This window comes from Strix aluco, chromosome 18, assembly GCF_031877795.1.
Source record: "Strix aluco isolate bStrAlu1 chromosome 18, bStrAlu1.hap1, whole genome shotgun sequence".
NCBI classification, from domain to species: domain Eukaryota; kingdom Metazoa; phylum Chordata; class Aves; order Strigiformes; family Strigidae; genus Strix; species Strix aluco.
Genome location: NC_133948.1, coordinates 3,047,995 through 3,075,546, shown reverse-complemented (window position 1 = coordinate 3,075,546; position 27,552 = coordinate 3,047,995). Strand labels below are relative to the sequence as shown.

Genomic DNA, 27,552 nt, shown 5'->3' with positions numbered 1-27,552 from the left:
TATTTCCTACTTCCTCTGCTCTGTCAGTATTATGGATTAGTGATTCATAAAGGTGTGTTTTAAGGGCTAGGTAGTTCATGTTTATACAGTGCTTACTGGAGTCCCTGTTGCTCCTTCCTTTCTCCTTCCATCTCCCTCCCAAGACTGTTCATACATAAGCCATTTCTCTTTCCAGCCTTCCCCTTCCTTGGGCAAAAGTTACTATTTCTAACCTCTTTGTGAACCTTTGTGCCCAGCTGTGTTTACTGGCATTGTAGAATTGGTGGGTGATAGTTTTTCTTGGGCCAAAACTGGCATTTCGTTCTTCCTTCCCAGTGTAACCAACCTGAAAAATTGAATGGAACTGTAGAAATGTCACGTAGAACTGTAGAAAAGTCAACTTGTGTTGACTTCATCCAGCTCCTCGGCAAAATCCAAGCCAAAACTTTATGTGGCCAAATGTGCAAAAACCTCTAGGCCAGGTTTTGGGCTTAATTTGAGCAATCTTTTTCTCAGCTCATAGGCTGGCATTTGAGAAGGTGGGATACTGGAAAGGAGAAAAGTGTGGGTGAAATGAGTTTCAGTTCTGCTGAAGATACTTGTGAGACCAGTTGTGACAGTTGTTAGCAGGCAGATGAGAATATGAAGGACTCTTGAAAATTGGACTCGTCTCTGGCACCTAGATCAGTAAGCCATGGACAGCGTATGGCAAAAGTCACCGGCCAAGTGTAGCTGCTTGTACTTTTTTGTTGACAGGTTGGCAGTTTTAGGTGGATGCTTTGTCTCGAAAGGAGTTGGAAGAGGAAAAACTGAAAGCAGAATGATTTGTTGTCTGTTTTGTTTCAGTGGAAAGCTGGTTTCACCAAAATGGAAAAATTTTAAAGGCTTGAAACTTCAGTGGAGAGATAAAATCCGTCTCAACAACGCCATCTGGAGGGCATGGTATATGCAGTGTAAGTATTGTGCTGGGTTGTGTCACTTGCTGTAAAGTATCTTCTGAGATACACGTGTAAGAAGCAAGAGGATTGAACTTACCGTCTAATGAAAAGCCCAAAAACCTGCTGAAGGCCCAGATGTCTTGGAGGCCGTCATGGCAGTGCCACTGGATCAGTGCTTTCTTCAAGATGTCCACACAGGCTGTACTGAGTGTCCAAGCACAACCTGAGATCTCCCCATTTTCTGTTGGTTATCTGGAAGGAACCCTGACTAGATTGTTTGGGGTTTTTTTCCACATCTTGCTGTTGAAGTGACAGAGCTCTCTGCAGAGCCTGCACATGCTGAGCACTTGCATTTTCATTCTTGTTTCAGACCTGGAGAAGCGCAAGAATCCAGTGTGCCACTTTGTGACTCCACTGGACGGCTCTGTGGATGTCGATGAACATCGTCGGCCAGAGGTACGTAAAACCTGAGGAACCGACTAATGAGCTCTAGAGTTTATAACAAGATTTTCTAGTCCACTAGATGTGAGAGCAGCATAGAAATTCTTTGCTCTGTTGTCTTTATTTAGAAGGAACCATTAATATAAAGCAGATTGAACCCATTTTTGTAAGTTAATCACATTCAGATGATCAAGGTGCAACTGGAAGGATATTTATTATCTGTGTAACTTATGTCTATGTTCTGGTTTAGTGAAACATAAGTCATAGAAGTACAATTTGAATAGTTAAGATTTTGACAGCCACTGCTCTTTTCTGGCTGGAGATTGCTGAAGTCAGTGGGAAATCAGAGTGATGACTGTTTTCAGGATTGAATCTAAGTGACCCTGTGAGAGTTTCTCTATTTTATATAATTGATGAGGTGTGGTTTCAAGACAACAAGCAATTTCTTTTTCTCTGTCAAGGTAACTTCACAAAAAGAGCGAATATGAGTTTGCGTACTTTCATTTTTGTGCTCTTGTAAACATAAATGAAAACTAACGTCTGCCCTCTGGCTCCTTGCAGAAAACCAGTGAGGCCCTTGATGTGGCAATATGTGACTCTCTCTATACTGCATAACTCTAGAATAATTTATAACTCAAAGGAATTCCAGATGAGTTTGTGGAACTGTCTCAGGTTTTTGCAAGAACAGTGTTGATGTTTGTGTTGAAAGATGACCCTCAAACACAAGAAAGTTGTGTTAAGGCTCTCATTAGCCTGCTGTCCCCAACTTATACACTGCTATCTGTGATACGTTAAAGACCCACATTGTTCTGATACTTGTGTTGCAATTAGTATGTGGCCTGCAAGGTCATGCTTCTCCCTGAGCTGGACATCAGGTTTCCATTGCTTTGCGTCATTCTTAACAGCTTTTGTGTACGTGTGTGCATGTGCGTGTAACCTTGTGAAATTCTCTTTGCCTGTTTTCTGCAGAACAGGGTGTTGTATGCTCTATACATTACATTTTTGTAAATTCCTTTTAAAGTTTGGGGTTTTTTTTTTTCCATTTCTTCACTATTGGTTATGGTAGAGCTGATGTGAAAGATGCTGACAGTGCAGTCAGACATCATCTCTTGTTTGTTTATTGTGGGAAAGATGAAGTTAGTACTGTCAGATTTGCTCTGTGATAGCTGAACTCTGGGACTGTGGGCTGCTGATACATGAGCTCAAACAGAATTAGCATGCTTTCTTTTGCATTTTTTATGCCTGAATATTTGCTTGGAAATTTATTTGAACATTCAGCCATTATGTGAATCTGTGTAATTCATGGTATGTGTTTGTGTTTTCAGGCCATTGCAACAGAAGGGAAATACTGGAAACGAAGAATTGAAATAGTCATCAGGGAATACCACAAGTGGAGAACATACTTCAAGAAAAGGGTCTGTTGGTTTACACGGTGAAAGTAGCTTACTTGAACTTGATCAGTATGTTGTTGCTTCTTGAGTTTTGATGTCACTTTTGGTAGCATGGAAGAATACTTGAAACAGATGATAAGCTGGTACGGGCATACTCATCTGATTAGTCCCACTTCACTAAAAATTATTGTGCAGGGACTCATTGTGCATGATTGGGTCTTTAAAAGTTTTGCAAAATCCGGTCTTCTACTGGCATATACAGGACATATTCTGACTTTAACATCTGTTTTGTTCTCCTTTTGCAGTTGCAGAAACATAAAGATGAAGATCTTTCAAGTTTGGTCAGGGTAGGTAATACCAGTGATAAGTGGCAGCATTTATGCTTGTAGAAGCTGCAATATGTAACAAAGCTGTAACATGCAGTAGCTTGCATTGATTAAAATCTAAAGATAAGCATCTTGCTTAAGCCTTAATTAAGGTTAGACACCTTAATGTTTCTGCGCCTTAGAGAGCAATGGAAGATTTGTAGCTTAAATTGGGTGGAGGAGAGGTTGAATGTAAAGTGCTGTGACAAAAGACATGAGAATCAGTATTGGGTGCCCAGAAAGATCAATCTCTTTGAGGGCTGACACATTGTTTCATCTTATTACTGAGTCGTAGCTGGCACTACTGCCTTGCTTGTGGAACTGGATCTGTGAAGATGTGTGTTCTACATGTTGCAGATCTTCCTGCTGCCCACAACATGGGCAAATAATGGGCCAGCATCCTAAAAAAGGCAAAATGTTTAAAGGAACAATGGCATCACCATTTAGTATGCCCCCTAAAGCCATCAAACCTACTTTGGGCATATAAACTGATGATCAGAAGCACTGTTCTGGATTTTTTTTTTTTTTTTTTCTTTTTGGAGCTAAGCATAAGTCTGGATCTGTTCCAGTTTCACAAAACTCTCAGCTGTTTTGGCCATGAGCTCCAATGCACCATCATGGTATGTTGGTGTAGTTACAGCTGCGTGTTGGCTCAGCCACAAGAACCTGACTATGTAGGCTTCTAGTCCACAGCAAATGCAAGACAATGCGATTTGGCTTAGCCTGTAGTGAAGGACAGGTAGGCCAAGTCACGTTATGTTGTATTTTTCTTGGGCTAAAAGTGCCCACAAGAATATCAGCATACCTTGTGCAAAGTCAGATTACAATTACACTTAAGTATGTTTCAGAGATTCAGATACACTTCAAGATAGGAGTTGTTTGCTTTGAGTTTTTGTTGTGCATGTTATTTTTAAATCTTTATTCAAACCAAGGGATCGTTAAACTGTAGGTGCAGAAATATACGTAAAATCAATGAAACTAGAAAGTGTTGATGAAGCTATTTTGCCTTACGTGCTTCTAGTCAATACCTGGGGTTTTTTAGGCAAAAAACATTCCCAGTGTCTTGCTATTCCACTGAAGTTTTCTGTTGTTGCTCAAATCAGTGAGCTGAAGTTGTTTGTGTATTAGAAGTACCACTGATCTGTTTCAGTCTGTTTGCATGGCTCCTAAAGGAGAGTTTCTTTCTCTAAAAATGTGAAAAATTAAGGCTGTTTTTAAATATCTGCACCAGACGACTTTAGCATTGTCTAGGCAGCCTGACTTTTCTTTCCTTTGGCAGGATGAGGATGTGGTTCTCTGGCAAAAAAGAAGGTATGGCAGAGAAACCCCTGTCCCTATGGAGGAAGGCAGCCTCTTGGATGCAGATATGCTTATGTCTGAGTTCACCGATACGCTGTTCTCCACACTGTCTTCACATCAACTGGTTTCCTGGCCAAATTCCAGGGACATAGGTATTTGTTGGTGTTGCAGTGGGAACCTCTAGAAGCATGGTTTGTTGCTTTGCTTCTAGTCTTGCATAAGAAATTTATCTTACTTTGCTGATACAGATAAAAATACGTCAGGCAGTGTAGCTGTCTTATGCTTTATAGGTTACGGAATCCCAGTTATTCATCCAAATTTAATTTCTGTTCTTAACTTCTTACGTGCTGCTCCTAGCATTGTCCTCTAACGTTGCTCTGAATAAATCTGTAATGAGCAGTGTTTACCTTTATCAGTGGTGAAGGCATTGTTATTTATCTCAAAGATATATGTGTGTGTGTGTATTTTTAAGGGAGTGTCTATGTATTTTTCTTTGGATGTGTCCCTTAGGACAAGTGCAAGTCACATCTGTAAAAACAGTCCCAAGAGCTATACAGTTTTGTCAAATGCTCTCTAACTGAAAGCTGTGTCTAATGGGACAGCAGATGTCTGCTGGGCATCATCCTTGCTGCATGGATGTCTAAGGTGTCTGAGCAACTCCAGAGCAGCTGTGGTTTACATGAAGTGTACTTGAGGCAAAATAAAATGGACGATGGTTTATTTTAAAATATTGTGCTATGAGCTGTGGTGGTTCAAGTTGTGCTTCCCAGCAAGTTTATGGGTTGTGCAGCAGGGGCAGGACAGGGAGCAGGAGGCATCCAAGCTTGGCAATCCCCAGTTGTTAGTTAGACCCTTCAGGTTTCACCTCTTCCATATTACTAGTTACAAGTTTCATTCCCCAATGGTTTTGATTTCAGAACTGTGCTACAGTTCTGAAGAAAAGCAGATGCTCAGTGCATTTCAGCAGGAGTTTTTCTGTAAACATCCTGGCCAAGCCTGGCTGTAGAGTGTGTGTTGGAGTTCTAGCCAAATTCTGTATTCCTACTGCTGTTACTGTGTGAGTGATATGAAGCTAATCTAATCTGTCTCCTGAATTTTGCAGCACACTTAGGAAATGCTGACATGATTCAACCAGGGCTTATTCCTCTCCAGCCAAATTTTGATTTTATGGATACTTTTGAGCCTTTTCAGGGTAAGAATCATATATATAGTCAATTAATTTATTTAAAATTGCAGTGATTTATGAACTAGTTTTTAAAAGATGGTTAAACGTTGTAGATATCTATTCTCTTTAGAAGGCAGGAGATTTGAGTGAAAGAAGAAGAACACTTGATATACGTTTTCATTGTTCATTATTTCAAGCAGATGCATATGTGGGTAGACTCCCTTGTTACTGTGACCCCAGTCCTTTACTTACCTGGGTTTAGGTAACTTCAGGACTTAAGGATTGTTTATTCCAAGGTTTGAACCTGGTTGTTAATTTGCCTTTCAAAAGAATAGCATTTAGACCTTAAGTCACTGAGTAATTAAAGATAGAACATCAGACCTGGACAGAAGAACTCACAGAATCACCGAGGTTTTCCTATTTAACACTTCTTAGGGATGAAGTGATTTAACACTTTGTTTGTCTTGGAACATTTTTTGGTACTCTCAAGAATTACATATGGCGTTAAACTACTACTGACGGATCTTCATGGAAGTCAAAAGTCACATCTGTTTGCTGGGCCTGCATGCAGTCTGCATCAGATAATCGAATTTTTTGGGACTGCATTGGGAATCAGCTCTTGGCTATCTGTCTGTAGGTGAACCTTAAAATCCCCATCTGTGGACTGATTTTTGTATTGTCTTCAGCTTGCATGAAAGCTGAAGATGTCTGCCCTGAAGAGATCAGTTCCTCTGGAAGACAATAATTCATTGCTCAGTCAGCAGCAGTTGTATGAAGCAAAAATCTCATAGTTTCATTATTTGCTAAATAATACTGATATTCCTGTGAATTTTAGTATCTAGCAATGCTGTACCTTGAGTATGAAAAGCAGAAAATTGATAGATGACTTTTCATATTTCAGATTTATTCACACCCAGTCGTTCCAGTAATTATTTCCTTTCTGTGTCTGCTGTCAGCTCAGCTACTACAGACAGCAGCAGCCATTCTTCCCAGGTAAGAGAGGTTCTCAGTGTTTAAAACAGCCTCATCTCAGACACGTATGTGCTGTGAAGACTCTCAGACATGAGCCATGTCCTTCTCAGAAGGGGTTCAGACAGGAGTTTCATGGGTCATGCCTGAATCTGTGATATTTTTCTTTCCTGTCAGTCTCCTGTCCTGCCGTCTGGTTCATTGCCCAACACACTCCCAGCTGGGAACATCGGTGACGAGCTGATTGCTTCCTCAGTACCCGCTCCTGTCATTCCTGATGTTGACACTGACCAGTGTTCCAGCATTAGAAGTGGGGAATCTTTCATCCAGCCAGCGGACTTCTCTCCCGACTCGCCTCTCAGTGGGCCACAAACTTTTATGCCAGTGTTTCAGACACCCTTGCCACTGCTTCAACCTGCAACACAACAGCACCAGTCCTCGTTGCCTGCAGTGCCTCTGAATTCTAGCTTAAGCTCTCCACCAGCTGCGTTTGCTGCACCAGAAACCCAGAAGTTTGGCCTCTGTGAATCTACAGTTATCACCCACACAGCTTCCGCTACATTGACCCACAACGCCCCTGCCACCACCTTCAGCCAGAGCCAGAACCTTGTCCTGGCGACGCAGCAGCCCGGTGCAGGAGTGCCTTGTAACCTGACTTTCCAGACTACTGTCCTGCAGGGGCAGCCCCGGCCCCAGCTGCAGTCCCAACTGACATTTGCACTCCCCATAGCTGTTCCTCTGGCCAGTGCTGGGACAAGGCCCAAACAGTCACAAAAAATAGTGCCTGCTCCGAAGCCTGAAACAGTGTCCTTATTGTTAAAGAATGCCTTCATCACCCCAGGTGAGAAGCACTGGTGGGGTGATGTTTTTCTTTTCTGAGTGGGACTAGCAGGAGGGAGAGACCTTCTTGCTTTTCTTGGTTTACATAATAAGTAAAAATACAGCTTCCTGAGGGTGTCCAAGGAACCCCTGAATCTGCTGGTGTGTGGCTACACTGTTCAATGGGATGCTCTGGACTACTGCAAGGATTGGAAGCAGTTTGGTTGTGGGTGTAAAAAGCCAACCTGCCAAAGGGAGTATCTCCTTGTAAAATTTGTGCGGAGCTGTATAGATGCATCAGCACATGGGATGACTATAGAGCTCTGTGCTCCTGCCCCACAGAAACCTGGGGTTTGCTGTTCAGTGCTGTTCTGATTAACTCTGCCCCTCGGAGCATTCAGCCACAGTAGAGTAGGAGCTGGTAGGGAGGTAGTATGGGATGGGGAATGGCAGATCTGTTCCTGTCATTGCCTCATCTGGTTGCCCTGGACAAGTCACTATGCTTGCCTGTGCCTCTGTAGTACCAGGGTGCTGGTGTACATCCTTTGGTAGTGCTTTGGATGTATTCTGACATTCGTTTTGGGTGTGCCTGAAACTCTTTGAGATCAGTGTTCACTAGGGAGCAGCTGTTGAAGTGGACCACAGCACTGGTCCAGATGGAAGCATGGGAGTGTGCCTCTCATCCACCATCAGTGCTCCCTAGCAGGACCAGGGTGATGAGAATCCAGCCTTCCAGTGGAGAAGGACTAAGAACAGGCAGGGGGAGCTGGAGATCTTTGTTCTGAGCAATCTACAGACTCTTGAGATGCTGCAGGAGAATGTGGTTTTCGGTTCAGAGTATGAGTGCCTAACTGATATGCTGGGACCTCCACATTGGGTCTGATTTGGAGCTACTGGTACTGCACAAGGCTAAGAATAGCAAACATGAGCAGAGAGAGTTTTACTTGTGGTGGTTCTTGCGGGAAAGCTCAAGGCTAGAGCAGGACAGGTAGTACACTTCTCCTTGGGGTTATTGCGCACTGTTTTTAGACTTGGGCTGGCTGGGGGCCAAGTGACTTCAGCCACCTGAAATGTGCAACAATAATCCAAGAAAAACCTTGCCTGGAGGACTATTGTTAAACAGGCTTTACTAAGGAGTAGGTGTGTCTGCCAGGGCCTGGCATTGTGGTTACCCACCAAGGAAAAAAAAAAAAAAATCACAGTTCAGAAGTAGAACAGAACCAAGGATCTAATTCTAGCATGTCACTGGGAACAATTTGGTCCATGATTAATAGCACTAGGGTGTTAATGGCAGTGTTTCTGTCTGTAGTACATTATAAAGCAAGAGTCTGTGTACCTTCAGCAGTTGAGACATGCATTTCTCACCTAGTAAAGCATTGTAGGCAACTCTGATTTTCGAAAACCTTTGTTCCTAGCTTTCTTAGTGCTTCTTGGGTTGTTCCTCACCCCATATATCACTTTCCCAATACTTCATCGGTTACTTCTGGACCATCACAACAAATGGCTTTGCTTCTCATCTAGATTTAAAGTGGTTGCTGTTTTTCATTCCTGGCAGTGCCACGTGTTCAGGGATCACAGTGCTCCTAAACTACTGGAACACCAAGCTCAGAGGTCAAATCCAAAGTTTTATGTAGAGGCTGGACCTTTAGTTTTGACAACAGAATAAACATCAGTACCTGTAACTGAGGCATTTATGCCTGTCATTTGTGTTAAGGACAAACAAATAATCTCATGACTATAAACCAAATTGTGTTATAACCTATGTTAGAAAGGGATGTGTAACATTTATTGCCCTGTGATATAAGGACTCAAAAATCTGCACAGATTATCTCATCACGTGCAAGACTTCACGTGGGAAAGAACTCTGCTATCACCACTTCAGGATAAATGTTCTGATTTTGAGAGGAAAGTCTGCAAAAGATGCGTGTGTAGGATAGAAACATGAAAAATCTAGAGGGGCATCTAAATATGTGCTGATTGTTACAGTTACCCAAATGTGGAAGTCAGAAATACCAAGTTTGTGCAGCAGCATTAATGCAGTGGTAAGAGGAGGGTCTTTAGCTCAATAGAGATGTTATAAATCCAGCTGAACATTAGTGAACAGTGGAAGGGTTGTGATTCCAGCTTTATATGTGGGAATGCTCAGACAAAGAATGAACTGCCTGTATGGGAGTGACAGTGCTCTCTGCCAGATATGCCCACGCAAGGGCTGACACAAAGTTTGTGCAGTCCACAGGCCTTTCCAGTAAAGGCTATACAGAAACTTGAGTTGATTCAAAACACAGTTGTTAGTCACAGGTGACACAGTCGGGGAGAGGACGTTAGATGTACTTCACTGTCTCCCTGTTCTGCCCTGTGTGTCCTTCAGTTTCCTGATGCTAAACTGCAGAGGGGCAAGTTGGCAGTAACTGAGCTATTGTGACAGTTTTCATACATCATGACTTTATTAGTATTGTCGTTTAGCTTAAATAAGTAAGTTTTAAATAGAACGAATCACTCGGTCAATCATTTAGCATTAGAATGCAGGGGTTGCAGCATAATGTTGTGTGATTTGGTATACTGTTTGTTTAGCATTACTTGCTTAGCATGAGTAGCTAGATTTGCTGAAACCTTAGGCCACAAGCTGTGAACTTTCACCTAGGTATGCTGAACATTTACCTAGTTAAGCAAAAGAGGGCCTCCAGAGCCAGCACAAACCAGAAGATAAGGAGGCTACAACCATCAGCAGAAGCTGCAAGTTGACAAGATAAGAACAGTTAACGGCCTGCCTGGAGACAGAGAAGGAATCCCGTAAGGTGTTAAAAATATCCCAGACCAGAAATCACCACTGGGCTGAAAGGCGCGTGACAAGCACGTGAGGGGCGGGTGCATAAATTGGAAGGGTATAATTGCCCAGGGATTTCTTTGTTCAGGGTCCCTTTTTGGAGGCACCCAGGTTGAACTGTTCCTATTGTTGTACCACTCAAATTATTTTTTTTTAATGGAATCTGGCATCTGAGACTCTGCTGTGGGGAAACCTAGTGTCCAAACTGTGGAGATAGTACCGTCCGAACGAGTGTGTGTGTGTGTCCAGGAGTCAGCTGGGGTGCCCGTCGGTTCACTGGAACCTCCCTCTGCGAAGGGACTTGGGTCCTGGCAGTGAAGTCTCGGGTGGTGTGAACGTGACTCCCTGGGTCTGAACTAAACGCTGGACGGTGCGAATTACCTTAAAAGTACAAAGGAGAGCTGAAGCCAATACAGGCTAGAATGAAACGGAGTAAGTTTGGTTTAGTTTTCTCAAAAAGCGTACAAAGCTGTGTCTTTGCATGATTCTTCCCTTAGTAACAAGATAGAATGGTTAGTCATGTTCTCTCTAAAGTCTGGGCGAGAACAGCGTCAGCATTAATGCCTGTTAATGTTAATAACTGTACACTGGCATTGGTTAAATTGAGATCTTAACAGATTTATGTTAGACTCAAATACTATAGTGGTGAAAAAACTTCAGAGTAAGTATCCTGATTCCTGTCATGGGGGCAAGCCTCCTGTACAGATTTTTTTTGAGAATTTTTTGTAACTTTCTCTTTGGAGACAATTGCTGCTATTCACAATTATCTCTAGCTATCTAACGCTGCAGAACTCCTGGATCTTTAGCCTATTTTCTGGAATTTTGGTGCTGATTCCCAGTCATGTTTTGTTGTCTTGTGCTTTGTGTGTCACGTGAAGCAGCTGTAAAACCACATACTGAAAGAAGCTAGTTGAGTGAAGTGAGGAAGAGAATTTAATATGTATTTATACAAGGAAGCACAAAGTATTGAATGTGCATCCTTCGGTTGGTTTCTGTCATTGACCCTTTCTGGGTCAGCAGAGCAAGCCTGAGATCCAAGAACTATGGATGTGAGGGGAGAGGTGAAGATGATCCTCGTTCTGTGAAACCCAGCTCTGATAGAATGAAGACACTTTGCACCTCCCTGATTTACTGATTTACCTCTGTAAATTTGCCTTGAAACAGTGATGCTAGAAGCCTCAGAAATAACTGTTGTGTTAGAGTCCTTTGTACTGGATTAATGGGATTGAGATTATCAGAATACTGGGGGCACTTTGTATTGCAATGAAATAGTGCCCATTAATCCATTCCCCTGTTCAATGTCAAGTTATTTCATACAAAATAATCTCCATCTTTTTTTTGTCTCATTAACTATTCTAACTTAATTGTGTTCTTCAGCTGCCTTTCAGGGACAGTCCAGAGCTGTGATTGTAACTCCAGCACCTTTAAAAAGAGAGGGGATTTTGACGCCAGCCACGTCTCAGTCTAATGTTGCAATTGCACCAGCTGGAATTGTCAGAGTAAGAAGAAGAAAAAAATATATATATTTGTTTTCTAGGCCTGTTATTTGCAAGTAATTAGAGCCGTAATGTGCTCAGGAGGGTAACTAGTCCTCTAAATCTCACCTGTTACCCAGCATATGCGTTTGTGCATTCAGCATTATGTTTGCTTATTTTTAATCTAACTGCTTTATGGGCCTGGAAGCACTATCTGGTCTTCACAGACTTGGTCTCATACAACAGCAAGATTACAGAGAGTATACACAGTACTATGAATGGGGATGGTTTGTGCTTCTTCTTAATTGTGCAGAAGCTAGAAGGAACCCAGTATGCTCACCTTTCCGTTTACATACTGGAAAGCATGCACTGAGTATACGAGTGGGTTTCCCAATATGTTGTATGCAGGAAGATGGAAATAGATTTTAGTATATTATGCTGTTGATGTGTTGTAATAATGCTTTAAGTTATGAAGGGATACTGGTCTCCTGCCAGAAGTCTGACTTCAGTGCCTGCCAATTCCTTATATATTAGCCCATGTTTCATGTCGTCAGATTGTTAATCATGTATTAATTTGCTACTTTTAGTGAAAGGCAAGGTAACAAATCTCTCTCTCTCTCTCTTTCTTTCTCTCTCTCTCTTCCCCCCCACCTTCTCTCTCCCCTTCTCTCCCTCTGCCCCCATTCCCCCCTTCCTGCTCTCTTTCTCTCTGTTTTTCTCTGTGCTATTTCTATGCTGTTCCCAGGCTCCCGGGGTGACGGAGTTCCGTAGTAACATTCTGGTTGGTCCAGCACAGCGAGCACCAAGTAGTCAACAAACCCAGTCCACAGTCTCACATCTCTTCTCTCCTAGTGTAGTCCAGGATGTGTTGGTGAAAGGAGAGCAGATCCCTTCCCACAGTAGCAGTTCACAAGTTCCCTCACCTACACCTAGTAAGTTAGAAAGCTGTAAGCATTCTCTCTCCCCTACACATGTAAGTGTGTTTCCGTCAGTTAGGCAGGGTGTAAATGGGCCTTGAGGCTCCCTGGATAATTTTTGAAGGAAAAGCTTTTTAGGCCCTTCTATCCTGCCGCTTCATTTGCATCCAGTTGTTTGCAATTTTTGTCTTAAACTATTGTGCAGCATTCCCACAAACTGCAGTTTTGTGTTTCCTTTAAGTGTCTCCTTTCTAAAAGGATGTACTGTCATAGTCGCCAAGAAATTAAACCTGTTTGAAAAGCATCTGTGTAGAAAGTGCTGAATAGGTTTGTTGTTTGTAACTATAATTTTGATTGGAGGATCTCGGACACAATCCTTGTTAACAGTAGGTAAGTGCAAAGACTACTTTTGCATGCGTGTTGATAGAGTGATATCGGGGCCAGTTTTAGAGACATATGCTGGTTCTGCTGGTAAATGGCTTATAAGTGTTACCGTCATGTCCCAGGCCATTAGAGCCTCAAATGGAGGAGTCTGACAGGACGATGGAATTGCAGCCTACGCGTTCAACATGCCTTTGCTGAAATGTGTGTGTGTGAAAGGAATATTACATATCACTATTGAGGATGTATTAGCCTTGTGCCATGAAATACTAAGCTTTCCCAGCAATCTTGATATTTTCTAGTATGTGGTTGCTGCATCAATGAGTATAATTTGGTTGCCGACTGCATTTCAGTTCAATTGTGAATAGAAGCTTCTCAGCAGTTACGTTTGCTACAGAAAGTTGTTTGTTAATGTGATTTGTCTTTCTTCCTTTATGAAGGCCGAGACTGTCAGAATTCAGGCCAAGCTTCCCCCTGCACCTCTGAGCAGAGCCCCAGTCCACAGTCTCCCCAGAACAGCAGCTCAGGAAAACCTGCCACTGACCCTAATATGGCTGCACTTAAGGTGTGTGTCCTTTCCTTTGAGGTGCTTTTCTTTGCCTTTGTAGCTACCTTTCCACCCTGATGTCTGAGCATGGACTAGAGAGTAAGTTGTGCTTCAGGAACAGTGGAGTATTTGTGCCTCAGGCTTAGCTTGTGCTGCATCTGTGCTATTCTGTTCAATTTAAAATGTCAGACTTCAATAATCTACTCTGCTCCTCAGGGATGTGTCACCAGAGGGGCCAGGCTTAACTGTACTTCTGCAGGTCCTTATGGTCATGACAGCAGTTCCTGCTGTGGCTCACAGGAGTGTTATGACTGGTCTCAGTTTATTTGGTCAAAGGTTTCAGGCCTAGTTTTCTAAACCATGGCTTTTTGCCATTGTTCTGTTGGGGCTCTTCAGTCTGCAGGGCTCTGGCCATCGCTGGAGGGGGAGTTCTTGACCTGCTGAGTTACTTACATGTCTCCAGTGATGCTGTGCTGCTCCACAGAGAGGCAGCTCCACAGACTCTACAAGTTACAGCTGTAAAACACTTCAAGAATTATTGGGGTAAGAACTTGGCAGTCTAGAGATAGCATCTGAAAGCTGGCTGTACCTCATACACAAGCCGACCTTGTCAGAACACTTTCTGTGATGGTATGAGAAACTTGTCCACAGAAAGCAAGCAATGCAGGGCAATCAGCTGTAACCCTCTCATTCTCTTGTGAAAGGGAGTGTTACTTAACTATTTTGCAAGTGCCAAGCCCTTTTTGGCTTCTCTGTATACCCTATGAGTTGATGTCAGCTTGATTACTCCCAGGGCAGAAAGGTAAGTTTAAGCACTTGCAGCCTGTGATTGCACTCAGTTCTAGTTCTGTTGCAGAGGAGAATCGGAACTGCAAGTTACTCATAAAAGTTTGCAGTTATTTGCTTGGCATAAATGCTCACAATCAGTATTTGCAGCCTGTTCTTGCTGCTAGAGAGCAAGTTAACATAGAAACAAATTATTGGGACTGGCCAGTGGTGGGAAAGTGGCCACTAGATGGAGGATTGTTCTTAAACTGCCACGACATAGGCTTTACAGCCGTTTAAACTCACCTGCTTTGACAGGAATTGCTTTGGATGTGTACTGTTAGTAACCCTTTTGTAAGACAAGAGAGAAACAGTGATGTCTGCCAATCTCTAGATGTATGTTCTTTTGCTCCTCTGCATTGTTAGTTAGACTAAACAGTTCTGTATTGCTGGGTAACATTGGTTTTTTTTGGTTTGGCAAAGCATAGAGGGCACTGGAAATCTCAGTTCTGCTCTTGAACCTGCATTTTCTGTGGTTTTGGGCAGCCGCTTCACTGCTTTATTACATTTGTTTTCCTCCATTATAAAATGGGGTGATGGTGAGCTACCGCTGGAAAGCCTAGCTCTGCTGAGAATGTCTTCTCAGAGTGCAAACTCCTTATTTTCTTCCAAGGATTTTGGTGGGAATGACTACTATGTTTTTAATGCTACAAATGAAATTGTTAATTCCTGACAAAGCCTTTATCCTCAGGATAGGCCAGAGTTTTTATTTTTCTTTTTTATTTTTGTGAGGCTGCCTGTTTACATCAGTAGACATTATGTATGTATTAGGTGTAAATGAATATGGACTGTTTTAAACTTAAAGGCTTCAACAGGATTCTAATTAATTACATGCCTCAAAAATTGGAATTTGATTTCAGAAAAGGAAATTGTGTAACAGTCTTAAATAGGAATTTTTACTTGAGGAAGAAAACCTTACAAGGTTTGGACTTGAATTTAATACATTGGACACTTCTTTTTAATAACTTAAATCATTGTTTGCAAGTTTATAGTCATGTGGCTTTGACCGGGAAAACTATAAATGCCACAGTTCAACAGAAATGGCACTGTGAATTTGAATAGCTGAAATAGTCATAGCAGTAAAACGGTAAAGGAGAACAGCATAGACTGAGCTAATTTTATTTATGCAGAATCGAAGAATGAAGCATATTTCAGAACAAAAACGAAGGTCTAATATCAAGATTGGTTTCAGTGCTCTGAACAGCTTGGTTTCAGGCAACTCCAAGTCGGTAAGTAGCTTGGCAGCACTAACAGTTTAATATGGAATAGAAGAAAGAGCCATTCTAAAAAGACTTGTTAATAAATTTAATCTCTTCACTGTTGACTGAGAATGCCAGTCAGACAGTGAAGATACTTGAACTGAGGGACTTGGAAAGGGAAGGGTGATAAATCCATGGCTTAGAGTCAAAAGTGTGTGTGGAAGCGCTTCATCTTTTAGACATTGTTCTGATGCAGCTTCAAATGTTGAACAAGCCTTGTCTGATAAGATGCTGCAGCTTTAAAGCCAACAGGGAAAGAAGAAAAACTGATCTTTGCAGTTTATGCGCTTGGGACCCCAGTAGATTTTTGTCATCTCTGCAGCATAAGATGACTTTACATTTACTATTATGTCACCTTTCTTCTGACATACTGGCTTTTTATACCCATTCTGGATGGGTTCTGGTCCCCATAGCTGGACTTGAAAAAGCTATGGTCCAGCCAGTATTGTAAGCTTATTCTGCCTGAACCATGAGCCAGACAGAAGCCAGGTACATGCTGTTGGTACGATGCTGGGCCTGGCTTAATATACCCTGACACTTGGCCTGAGCTAATATACCCACCTGTGAGCACAACTTGTTAGCTTAGGCTTCATGCCGTGTTAATCATAGCTGCGCCGTGTTTGGTCATCTGAGAGCAGGGCAGAGCAACCTTGTGCACCTGCAAGTACTGTTGAAACAGATCAGTGAGCCAAAGGAAGGACAAAAACGTTCAGTGAAATTTCTAAAACTTTCTACACCGATGAGATCTCTACCTCCCAGGAGGAGTCAGGAGCCTGGCCAGTTCAGATGATTTTGAAAATCCCTCTAGTATCGCCCAGCTGCCTTTAAGAATTCGGCCCTGTTCCCACAGCCTTGCAAATACTCATAGGGCTTCTTTTTTCCCCATCACCTGTCTTTTGTGCATAGATTTACAGAGAAAAAAATTCCCAACTGACTTCTCATTGTTAAATGACTTTGTCCAAATTAAGAACATATTCTGGCTACACTAGTTAACTTAGTTCACTAAATCGAAATCAAAATAATTGAAACACAGACTTGTCTGCACAACAAAATTCGAAATGTTCTTTAAATACCAGTACCTTTTGAAACATGGAAAATATGAAAGCTTATTGTGCAGCATTTGTTTACATTATTTTTATAGTGTTGTACATTTAGGCCGTAAGTTGTCAGAATTTCAGTTCCTGATTTGAATAGCCTGTTTGAAAGGTAATCAGTTTTGAAAACTCAGCTTTAGTGAAATGTCTGATTATTTTATTTCTCAAGGACAGATTTTTAATTCGTTCCTCAAAACCAAAGAGCATTTTAAAAAAGATCTGTGATGTTGTTTCTGTCTCCTTTGGTGATAGCTAGACCACGTTACCTTCTGTTTAATGACTTCAGGTTTCCCAGACTAGATAATCTATATTGTCAACTTCAAACAATGCTTCTAACAGCGCTATAAATCTATCAACAGATGTAGCACATCCTTCAGTACTTAAGAATTGTAAATCTTTTTAAGAAGTAATGAAATAAAACATTTTATATTATTAAAATACTTCTTTCAACAAAGTAGCAAAAATGTAATCTGTGAAAGAAAAACAACCATTGCAACCACATTTCTCTGTACTAGTGTGCAAACAGGAGTTGGAGAAATGAAAAGTTTAGTATTATCTGAAGTGTTTCGCTCTGCCTAGCTGTGCTTTTGCACACAATGAAGGAAACAAGAAAAGGTGCTGAAGTGCTTTTCTGGGTGTTAAAGCAGGTTAGGGGCAAACTCTTCATCTGTCTAGCTTTGTTCCAGAAAGTGAGCTCTATGTTTGTGTTTGGTCTAGATCAGCCATGCAATCACACTCCGGAAAACAGTAGAATATATCGCTAAACTACAGCAGGAAAGAACACAGATGCAAGAGGAAACCAAGCGCCTTCGGGAAGAAATCGAGGAGCTAAACGCTGCCATCATGTGAGATTTGGGGAGCTTTCTGTGATGAAGCAGAGCAGCTTGAACGTTGCCTTGGCTAGCAATAGGGAATGTTTGCCTCGGAGGTCATGCCAAACAACAGATGGGTATTGAACAGAAGTAGAGTTGCTACCAACTTCCAAACAAAAAGCGTAGTTGCTGTGGGATGGGCATTGGTAGCAAACCGTGTGGATTTTCAGCAAGCTTTGAGCGTGAGTGCACAACACTGGCAGCATCAGAAAAGATGCATCAGGTCAGTCAGAATAATTCTGAGAAACCAGTGATGATGCTTTTATAAAGCTGTGCTCACTAGGTGATCAAAGACTCTTACTCCTCATGATGGCTTTGCTGCAGTTTTCTTTCCAAATGCAGTCAATTTTTATAGGAAAATATGGTTGAGTACATAAGACACAGGACTTGGAATCAAGGAGCTTGCCACTGGCTGATCATAACCCTGATAAGTCACTTCACCTTCCTGGTGCCTCAGTTTCCTCTGTGAGTTTATGGTAGTTATGTCCTATTGCAAAGCACATTCAGAACCCCGGTGGTTTTTCTTCCATCTACAGAAGTGGTAGGTTCAGGCATTATGTTAGACTTAAACAGCAAATCAAAATATTTTTATTTTTCTTCGAAAGTATGATGATGCCTATTTAGGTCTATTTTAAATTGATCTGTTTCTTAAGAATCTCTGTAACATTTTCTTCTGTAAAGTTGCTCAGGAGTAACTCTGTAAATTTTTCCTTGGCTCCTAATGTGCCTTTTTCTAATTGGATGCCCAAACCGACTTGGTTCTGTTATACTTTGTTTTTATTTTTGTTGCTTGTAATGAGTGTGCAGCAGCTTGAGAAATTGCTTTGCTGTGTGAATGTAGACAAAATTGATGGGAAGACATTATGTATTTCTGGGTGTAACACTTTCATTTTCGGGGGAGTCATGCACTGGGAAGCCATCTCGGTCAGGGATACACACTTCTCTCTTGCTATAATTTAGTCTGGAAGGGAAGTGTGTCCTTTTTCTGGTGGAGATTCTGACCTCAGAACATCTTCTTTTCAGATCTTGTCAACAGCAGCTCCCTGCTACTGGGGTTCCCATAACACGGCAAGGATTTGACCACACGAGGAAGATGTTTGATGAATATGTGAGAAGCAGGACCCTGGAGAACTGGAAGTTTTGGATTGTATCCTTTGATATTAACCTGCTGAACTTGAGGTTTGGTACTAATATATTTAGAGCCAAGAACTCTGGATTCTGATGCTGTGACTTTAAGCCAAGTTATTTAAATAACTTATGTCCTCAGTTTTCATTTACAGTTGCATGTGGATATGAATCCTTGCCTTACAGGCTGTCGTGAGGCAGAACTGGTTCACCTTAAAGCATGGGAGGTAACTTGAAAGTAAAATGCAATATAAAGGCCAGGTTTTCTTGGTGGGTTATTATACTGCAACAAATGTTTAATGGGCTGCTTCTTTAAGTGTAGCTCTTGGAGTCTTTTGGAAAAACTGAACAGAGAATAAAAAAGACTTTGGGGAAAAAAATTATTACAAACAGTTATTGAAGCTGTTGCAATGGTAGCTTTAAAAATTTGCATGTGTTGGGTTTTTTTCCTTTTTTTAGTTTTCTGTTTGTCTTTTGTTACAACAGTGGATCAACTTAGTTTCTCTTTGCTAGCAGCTGTGCTTGTAAGCAAATGATAATGCAGGAGGTAGAAGGACCCAAACTGAATGAAACCAAGTTAGCTGCATCTCTGCTGTGCTGTATAGACTTAATTAGTTTGGATCAAACTTTATTAGCTTGTATCAGTTCAGGCATATTAGTAATTAGCAATGAGCAGTAGTGTTAACCTTCCCTCTTCCCATTAAACTTCATATGTTTATATAGCTGTTTATTTGCACTTTATATTTTGTATGTCTGTGTTCTGTGCTGGTTATTTCCCTCTAACTACCTGGATAATATGAGTATATATGTGTATGCTTCTGCATGCATGAAGTACAGCATTTTTAATACTTTGATATGTGAAAATGCTTTCTTTGGTGTTTCCTGGTTTATGTTGGCCCTAGAAAGACACTCTTCCTCTTAGCATCCTTTTAGGAAACAATTCTTAGCAAGGTCGCATGCAGTCTCTGATAACTTAGAGCTGGTGCAACTGTGGAACTGCTGGATTTTACAGCACTGGAACAATTTCAGGTGAATTATGAAAATAGCGCTCTTTTATATATAACAGTGAAAATGGTTATTTAAAGACAGTCCCACACATATTTGCTGATTGGATAGCGTGATTATTTTATGCTGCTCCAAGATATTAAATAACTACAGAAGTTGGAAGTGACAGAGGTTATCGGGGATGAAGATGCACTTTTGGGTAGCTGAATTTTTTAGTATTTGGGGAAAGTGAAAGGCTTTTGTAGTTGGTGAAAGAGAAGGTTGCGAGGCAAGGTAATGTTCCCAAACTCCCCTTTACAAGTCAGGATGTAACTGTGACGGAACAGTTGTTTTAACAGCTGGATTGAATCCTTAATGCACGTTGACATATTTCAGAATGTTTTGCAGCTGACAAGGTCCAGGGGTTAGTGGTAATAATAATAATAAAAAATCTCCTCCTCATGAAATGACTGTAAGTGAGTGAAGGGCACTTTCATTACAAATATGAAAATACCATATAGGAGGGAAATGAGCATATAGGAGGGAAATGAGTAGTCTGGTCCTGGGCTACTGGAGATAACCCAAGAATAGAATACTCTTGAATATTAGAATATCGGTAGAATAATACCCATGTTGTTCTTCCAGTCACTCTGTAAAAGTCTGTAAGGGCATGCAAATCCCCTCAAGTATTCCAGGCAGCTGTTAGACCTATCTTGATTGTCAGGCACAGTGAGAAAGATGGGGGTGCATGAACTCCTCCTCTGTTGTCTCCCTTAACGTTTGATGATTTGCAGTTCAGCATTATTATTAAGCCATTGTTTGAGTCCTTCAATGGGATGGTTTCCACAACAAGCTTTAAGGATCTGAATCAAACTGCTGTGGCCTGGTTGGATCAGCACTGTTCTCTTCCTGTTCTGAGGCCAAGTAAGTGAAGTTCTATCCAGCAGTTATTCCAGATCATAGAAAGGGACACCATATATAATACCATTTCTTGAAAGTCAGAGGATGACAGAGAAAATACATGATGCTGAATATAACTTCCAGTTCCTTTTTATTATCTCAGTGGAAAAATAAGAACCTCTTTTGTCCGTGAAGACACTTGGTTGTATGCATAACACTGAACAGAAAAGAAAACCCAAATTGCTGAATATAGATACCAAAATTTAAACAGTCTCAAGCTGCATTTACGTTTCAAATACTCCACTCTAGTTGGAGTAAGTTGGGCAGTGTGATTTATCTCATTATGAAGGAAGACATCTGAGATTTGTATCCAGCTTTGGAATGACCTTCTGTTTGGGCATGATTGCTTGATCCTTTCCCACTTGCAATTCAGCAGGTATTTACAGTTACATTTGCCAAGTGGTGCTCTCTTTTGTAGGAGAAATAGGTGTCTTTTTTTAAGTCCTAGATCTCCATTCCTTGTTCCCTGGGCACAGTTCGCACACATCTCTGTTTACTGCTGTCGCTGCGTGTGGAGGTGTGCGTGTTTTGTGGAAGTATTTCCATAATTCTATCATGTGTGATAGCCTTGCAGTACTTGCACACTATCCTGCATGGATCTGTTTGCAGTCAGACTAACAGCTTTTCTTGATTCTCTTCTGACTTTTTTTATAGTGGTGCTGAACACCCTCCGGCATCTAAGTACAACCACCTCAGTTCTGTCAGATCCATCACGACTGCCAGAGCAAGCCGCCGAGGCAGTTATCAAGATGAACAAAACAGCTGGCGAAACCTAACAACCAAAGACAATGAGTTGCTTATACAAGGGGTGGAGAACCTGCCAGGCCAGCAGCCTGGCGAGTCTCCTTTCAGTTGGTGCACTTTAGAAAGAATTCTCACCATCACCCGAGATGTTGTTCAGGGCATCTGTCTCTGCCTTCAGAATATGTGGAAGTATGATGCAACGTTGTCATAATGTTTTGATTCCTCTTCAGTGCTGTGCTGTACTCCGTTCAGTGAGAAAACACCAAGCTCAGGTAAATCTAGCAGGTTTGAGTCCTGCAGGCAGCAATATATCTCCATCAATGCAGCATGCATCTATATGCAACAAACATATTTCTACAAAACAGCTTCAAGTACTAAGTTCTCTGAAGTGTAAATCTTGTACACCAAGGAATGTTCTCTTCAAGGGGAAATATCCTTTTGATTTCGTGAAACAAAATGTGTTTTTTATTTTGTTCTCTGGTATTCAGTTCCATATGTTTTACTTGAATAGTGAAAATTGTTAAACAGGATCATATTAAAAACCAAAGGAGAAGAAAAAAATCCGTCAATGATGTCAACTTGTGGTAAAAATACTAGAATTAAAATCTCAGGCTGTGTTTTGTGTATTTTTATTTTAATGAGTGTATCATTTCATATGATCAGTTTCAAGACATGCTTTATTTTCTAGCAAATAAAGCAGCTGATTTGTAGTATTTTTCCTGATATAGCCATTGCAGTTGAGTAGCAGACTGTGCAGTAAGTGCAAGAAAGCAGTTTTAGATTGCCTGGATTCTGCAATTAGGGTAGATACATGAATTTCATGCCCATTTAATCTGTGAGCTGTTTTCTTGCACTGCAGAGTTCAGCTGCCTTCCTCATAAAATGTGCACATATAAAACACATCCATAGATAAATGTAGTAGTTCTTCAGAGACGAGAATTGAGTTTGTAATGTTAAGACATTGGCTTTTTTGTTATCTCAGAAACTATATCAAACCACATGGACTTGCAGACAGTTCTTTGCTTCTTCATCTTTTTTGCTTGTTCTTTTTGCCTTCTATCTGAAAAACCTGAAGGATTTAGCTAAATTTGCTCTGTATGGGAAGGCTATGTTCAACATGAACTATAAAACGTATAAGAATATGTTTAAAACCGGAAATACTGCATAACATTTTTCTGTGACAGTCTCAGCAAGTACTGTACTCTGCTGCAGATAAACTTGGTCTTGTTACAGCAGTGACAGTCTGTCCATCCTGAGACAGCACGGGGACATTCATTCCGGCTGATTGTTTGTAGTCTGGAATGATCCTATGACCGTTGTAATTCCACTCTTTACTTGATTCTGATTCTTAAGAGATTCTTAAGATTCTATGCAAGCTATGGGTAATGTTCCCCTGGTACCTCTCCTGAGTAGTTTTCTTCCAGTTTAAAAGCAGGCTGCCTGGAGGTGATTAGTGGGCTATCACAGTGCTAAAAAGAGGAGCAGCTAAAACATTTGGGCATTGCACATGCTGAAGTGGGGTCAGTAGGTTCTCCTTTGGGGGATGTAGTTTTTCTCAGTTGTCCCCAGTCTTCTCCACTTGGTGGGCCAAAGTTTAAAAAGAAACAATAGGCTTGGGGGGGTGGGACTAAGCACAGGGAGTGTTTTTCTTTTTTCTTTGTCCTGAGATTTTGCAGCTAATGGTTTTTATTGCAGAGTTCCCTTATGTGTGAGCAGGACTGTAGCAAGAGGAAAGCATGAAAGGTTAACCCCAGGGCCCTCTCCCTGAGCAGAGGTACTGTGAGTTGAGGAATTGGGGAGGGCTGAACGGGACTTCTGGGGGGGAAAGGAACCTAAGGGGAAGTACCAACATGCCTTTCTGTAGCTGTGCAGACAAATGAGGAGATGCTCTTTTTTTTTTTTTTTTTTTTAAACAACAGATCTGCCATATCATTTGAAGTTTGTGGCACATCTGAAAAACTGTGTCCCTGTGACAGAACCAACAAAAATCCAGGCCTCAGCTAAGGAATGGTTTGTTGGAATAGTGTATAAAGGTTGTCATAGTAATTAAATAGCAAGTAGATTTTTCTGGGGGGATCCATATGTAGGTCTTTTGTATATCATGTAATCAATTAAGCAATATTCTTTGGGATGCATCTGGATGAAGCGTTGAGTAAGTGTAAATTCTGTTTTAAATCAGTGCTTTAAATCCTCCCATTTTTATCATTGATTGCGAACCTGATTCCAGTAAAGTCATTTAACACTGTGATTAGCTGGGGAGCGTCCCTCACGTTCGTTCTTTACTGGGCTATCTCATTGAGATCCATAGATAACTACATGCGTATTTGCATGTTAAAAATATATATCCGGTTTTCTAGAAAGAAATCAGTAGGCAAATTGTCCAAGAACAGACCCACTTGTATTTTTGCTGTACTTTTCAAATGAACAGATTCTGTAATGCCTCCCCTGCAGTGTGGTCTCCTGCTTGTCAGGCAGTGATTCTGTTTGATTTTTACCATTATTAGTATCAATGACATTTAGAATTTTGTCTCAACAAGCAAAGTGCACTACAAACATACTTCAAAGCCCGGGGAAGTCTTGACGACTTCCAAGCGTAAATCCTAACATCTCGGATCTCACTAAATGAATTGGAAGCTGAAAGGGACCTCAGAGGAATAGGAAGGGATAGTGTGACTGAACTGCTAAAAATGTTGTCCATTAGCAGTTTTTATCTGGATATAGATGGAAAAACCATCATCCTCATTGTACCATGAGCTGGTTACAATTGGAGGGAAAGTGCTTATTTTAATAACTTGTGGAGAAACAAGCTCGTGGCACTATTAAAAGACTGCAAATCTTAACATAGTAAAGAGAAAAAAATTAAAGATTGCTTACTTAGGCAAGAGTGTAGGAGGGAGGGAAGGAAAAGTGAAAAGATACTTTCCACGTAGTGCAATTACCAGAAATGATGTGGCTGCTCTTAGAAGCAGTTATTCAGTGTATTTTTGTCACCCTATTATTGCAAATCAGAATTCTTTTCTTTATCAGTCAACCTTGTGAGCGGTGTGATTTCACTTCATTTGGAAACACAGGAGGAAAAAGCTGTATTATGTCTCACATCTGCACAGTAGAAGTACTGAGGATTGATATGAAAAGAGATTGACCACGTATGTATTAATTCCTGCATAGTTTTCCACTGTGGTTTACGTTTGAACTCCTTTGTCTGTCTTACCCACTGAGGAGTCTAAGTAATATATTTCTTTTTGTAAAAAGGTTGGTAACACTTCCTCTCCTAATTTAAGCGGTCTAGTTCCCTCAGTGTCACCAAAGTATACTTAAGCAAGCAAAACACATGGTGCCTATACTCTGCAGAGCATTACAGATGATGCACGTATGTCTTCAGTGAATTGGTGCTAAACTTTTAAAGAATTCCCATATAATTGAATGCAAGTCATATTCAGTCAAATCCAACATATTTCACTTAATAAGGAAGTGGCTAGATAAAATATAAATTAAACTGAGATTGTCTAGTGACTGCTTCTGACCTCAAATTCTATTTAACAGTATATTGTAGATGGTCCCCACCCCAAACACAACTTCTGGAGGACTTGTGCGTTATCTGGTGTGGTTATTAGGCTTGTATGCTGCTGCCTGTTAGCAGGAGGAGTAAGTGGTGAAAGTCCAGGAGCAGACTAGAATTGAAGGAATTAATGAGTACTAGGAACAGAGACAAGTGCATGCTTCATCTTGACAGTCTGATCTTTGCACAGAACCAAAGGATTATTAATTAATACCATTTGACCTGATTGGCATGTTCTTCCACGCTTTTCTAGACTCCTCGGGAAGCCCTCCTTGAAGGGAGACTTACTAGAATGTTTCCACCTGTGCCTTAGGTCTTGGTGTCCTGTATGCATTTGATTTATCTTCACTCATACATTCTTCCTCCTAATACAGTGCTATGTGGAAAATTCAGTGAATTGATAAAGTGGTGCTTCCCTGGGTTTTAAGAGGGTTTTATCTGTGTGGCATTACTGTGTCTCTTTGAAACTGAGGTGGTGAAAAATTGTGTGTATGTATGGAAAAAATTGCGTCTTTCCTGCTGACTTCACCATCCTCCACTCCCATGTACACAAGCACATGCGCACACATGTACATACTGTTGTACCAGAAGTTTGACAGGAACCCAGTAAATATGCAAATGCTTAAATCTCTAAATCTGGAATGGCTTGAAAAGACAAAGGGCTGTCAAATTGCATTGAGAAATAACATCCCTTTACTTTGTATCTTCAGGTTGTTTTACATTCCCTTGAGAGTGTGTGTGTATGCATGTGTGGTAGAGGTGGCAGGGGCAGGTAAATTTTGTTTTGTTTGCTTTTAAAGCCCCAAACTCCTGAAGAGCAGTTTGAGAAGCAGGAGAGGGAAGCTCACAGCAAAAACATTCAGTAAGATAATGCTTTTGTAGCACAAATTAAAAGCTATTTCACTTTCTGTGTTTCTGGAGTGGATAATTCTTGCCTAGAAGATACTGCTGAAAATAGAACGGGTTGTTAATTATTTTGGCCTTTTTCTTTCTTTCTTTCTTGTTTTGGTTCCTTTCTACCTTTCTTGCATGGAAAAACACCCAAAAATCAAAAGGTTGATGATAGGTTCTGTTTAGGTGCTTTAGGGATTCGGTCATACCAATCTTGGAGGACTACGGACATCTGTTGATGACTTCTAGGAGGTTTTTTGATTAAGTGAGATGACAGGAGTTTTCCTGTTACTCTTCCTCAATTTATACACTTGAGTTTTAGAGGAGATAATTTGGTTTGTGTTTGGTTTTTTTTTTTTCTTTTATAGGGCCCCAATATTGTTCCCACAACATCAGTTAAGGCCTCAAGTTTCCTTTTGTTTCATTCTTGGTTGAATTTCATGCTCATTTATGTGTTAGAGCAGAAATGGTAGTACTGAATTGTAGCTTGATCCGTAAAACTTGATTCAGTTACAAAGAAACACATCTTAGGTATATAATGGAACGACTTTCTAGCCATTGTCTGAACTGCTTTTATATCTGAACTTTTCCAACATGAATAGGGTTTTGAATCAAAAGAAATCAATGTTAGGAGCAAGCCTTTTAATTAACAACACAATGAATAAATTGCTCTTTTTCTTCTTCTAACCTTGTATTTAAATGTGTTTTAAGTGAATGGAGTTCATTCTTGTTTAAAAAAAAAAGCAAAAAAAAAAAAAAGCTTGGAGGTATGAGGACTTCAGGTTGTGCTCTTGCTTTGCCTAGGTTTCCTGTTCTGTTGCATGACACAACTTCTGTTGTGCTGTTGATATGTAGCACTTTTCAGTAGGTCTGTTAAATTGTGCAATGCATTTTTTATATTTACAACCAAAACAATAAAGGTTATTTTTTGGAAGAAACTGGTTGTAATGCCTTTATTTTTCTAACTCGATGTGGGGAAATGGTAAGTGGAATTGTTTCTGGACCAGGACCAGCACCTGCCATCCTTGTTGCAACTCTGAAAGGTGGCAAGGGCTCATTTCCCTATTAGCACTGCTGAAGTTGCCCTTTCGGGAGCTGTGTGTTTGGCTTTCCCCTGGCAAGGTTTATATCCTCTGTTGAGCTTCTGAAGCTTGGACTCCTTTTAAGACACTCAGTGCCCCTTGGGCCCTTCTTGACTGAAAGAATCAACTCACTCTGAGCTTACTTGGAGCTTACAAGTGATTTCTTTTTCTCATGCATTGGCCAGAGGGCTGAATTTGCTCTGTGCTGGGTTGCTCCCTCTCTCACCAGAGTAAATGTTAGCCAGATTAGCAAAAATTGAAAATTACCCTCCGTAGTCAGCTCTGTTCCCCTTCACTGAAGCACCTTAGAGACTGGCAATGAACAGGTGGGCTAAAGTACCATCTCCACAAGTCCAGGTGTCTGCAGAGTGTACACCTAAATAAACAGTGAGCTTGCTCTTTCACATTTTGCATAACATAATTTTCCAAATGGATTGACATTCTGATGTGTTCCGAAAGTGATCAGACCCTTACTGTTGTTAATCATATTAAACATAACAGTGAGAACGAGCTCTTTTGACAAAACTAAGCAGACAAGCATCTGTTTATTTCTGCACTTACTTCTAATAGGCTGGTAATTCAAAGGTAGCCCTGGTATTTCTCCAAGACAGGTAAAACTCTTAAGCCTGTAGGAGCTGCATCAATGC

General features: G+C 41.0%; 1 protein-coding gene across 3 annotated transcripts in view; it reads left to right on the top strand.

Moving 5' to 3' along the window:
• The window catches only part of MLXIP (MLX interacting protein), a 53,863-nt gene extending 27,102 nt beyond the window's left edge, over positions 1-26,761 (top strand). The window contains exons 2-17 of one of the 3 annotated variants that reach the window (XM_074843765.1): positions 826-932; positions 1,288-1,373; positions 2,684-2,773; positions 3,055-3,096; positions 4,394-4,565; positions 5,516-5,605; positions 6,480-6,571; positions 6,725-7,388; positions 11,568-11,689; positions 12,411-12,597; positions 13,404-13,528; positions 15,466-15,564; positions 17,406-17,533; positions 18,584-18,707; positions 20,464-20,593; positions 21,284-26,761. In XM_074843765.1, the coding sequence (XP_074699866.1) occupies positions 826-932; positions 1,288-1,373; positions 2,684-2,773; positions 3,055-3,096; positions 4,394-4,565; positions 5,516-5,605; positions 6,480-6,571; positions 6,725-7,388; positions 11,568-11,689; positions 12,411-12,597; positions 13,404-13,528; positions 15,466-15,564; positions 17,406-17,533; positions 18,584-18,707; positions 20,464-20,593; positions 21,284-21,405 (2,380 nt within the window). In that variant the 3' untranslated portion in view covers positions 21,406-26,761. The remainder of the gene's footprint in view (positions 1-825; positions 933-1,287; positions 1,374-2,683; positions 2,774-3,054; positions 3,097-4,393; positions 4,566-5,515; positions 5,606-6,479; positions 6,572-6,724; positions 7,389-11,567; positions 11,690-12,410; positions 12,598-13,403; positions 13,529-15,465; positions 15,565-17,405; positions 17,534-18,583; positions 18,708-20,463; positions 20,594-21,283) is intronic. The other 2 variants (XR_012625599.1, XM_074843766.1) reach the window with 2 other exon arrangements.
• The last annotated feature ends 791 nt before the right edge of the window (positions 26,762-27,552 follow it).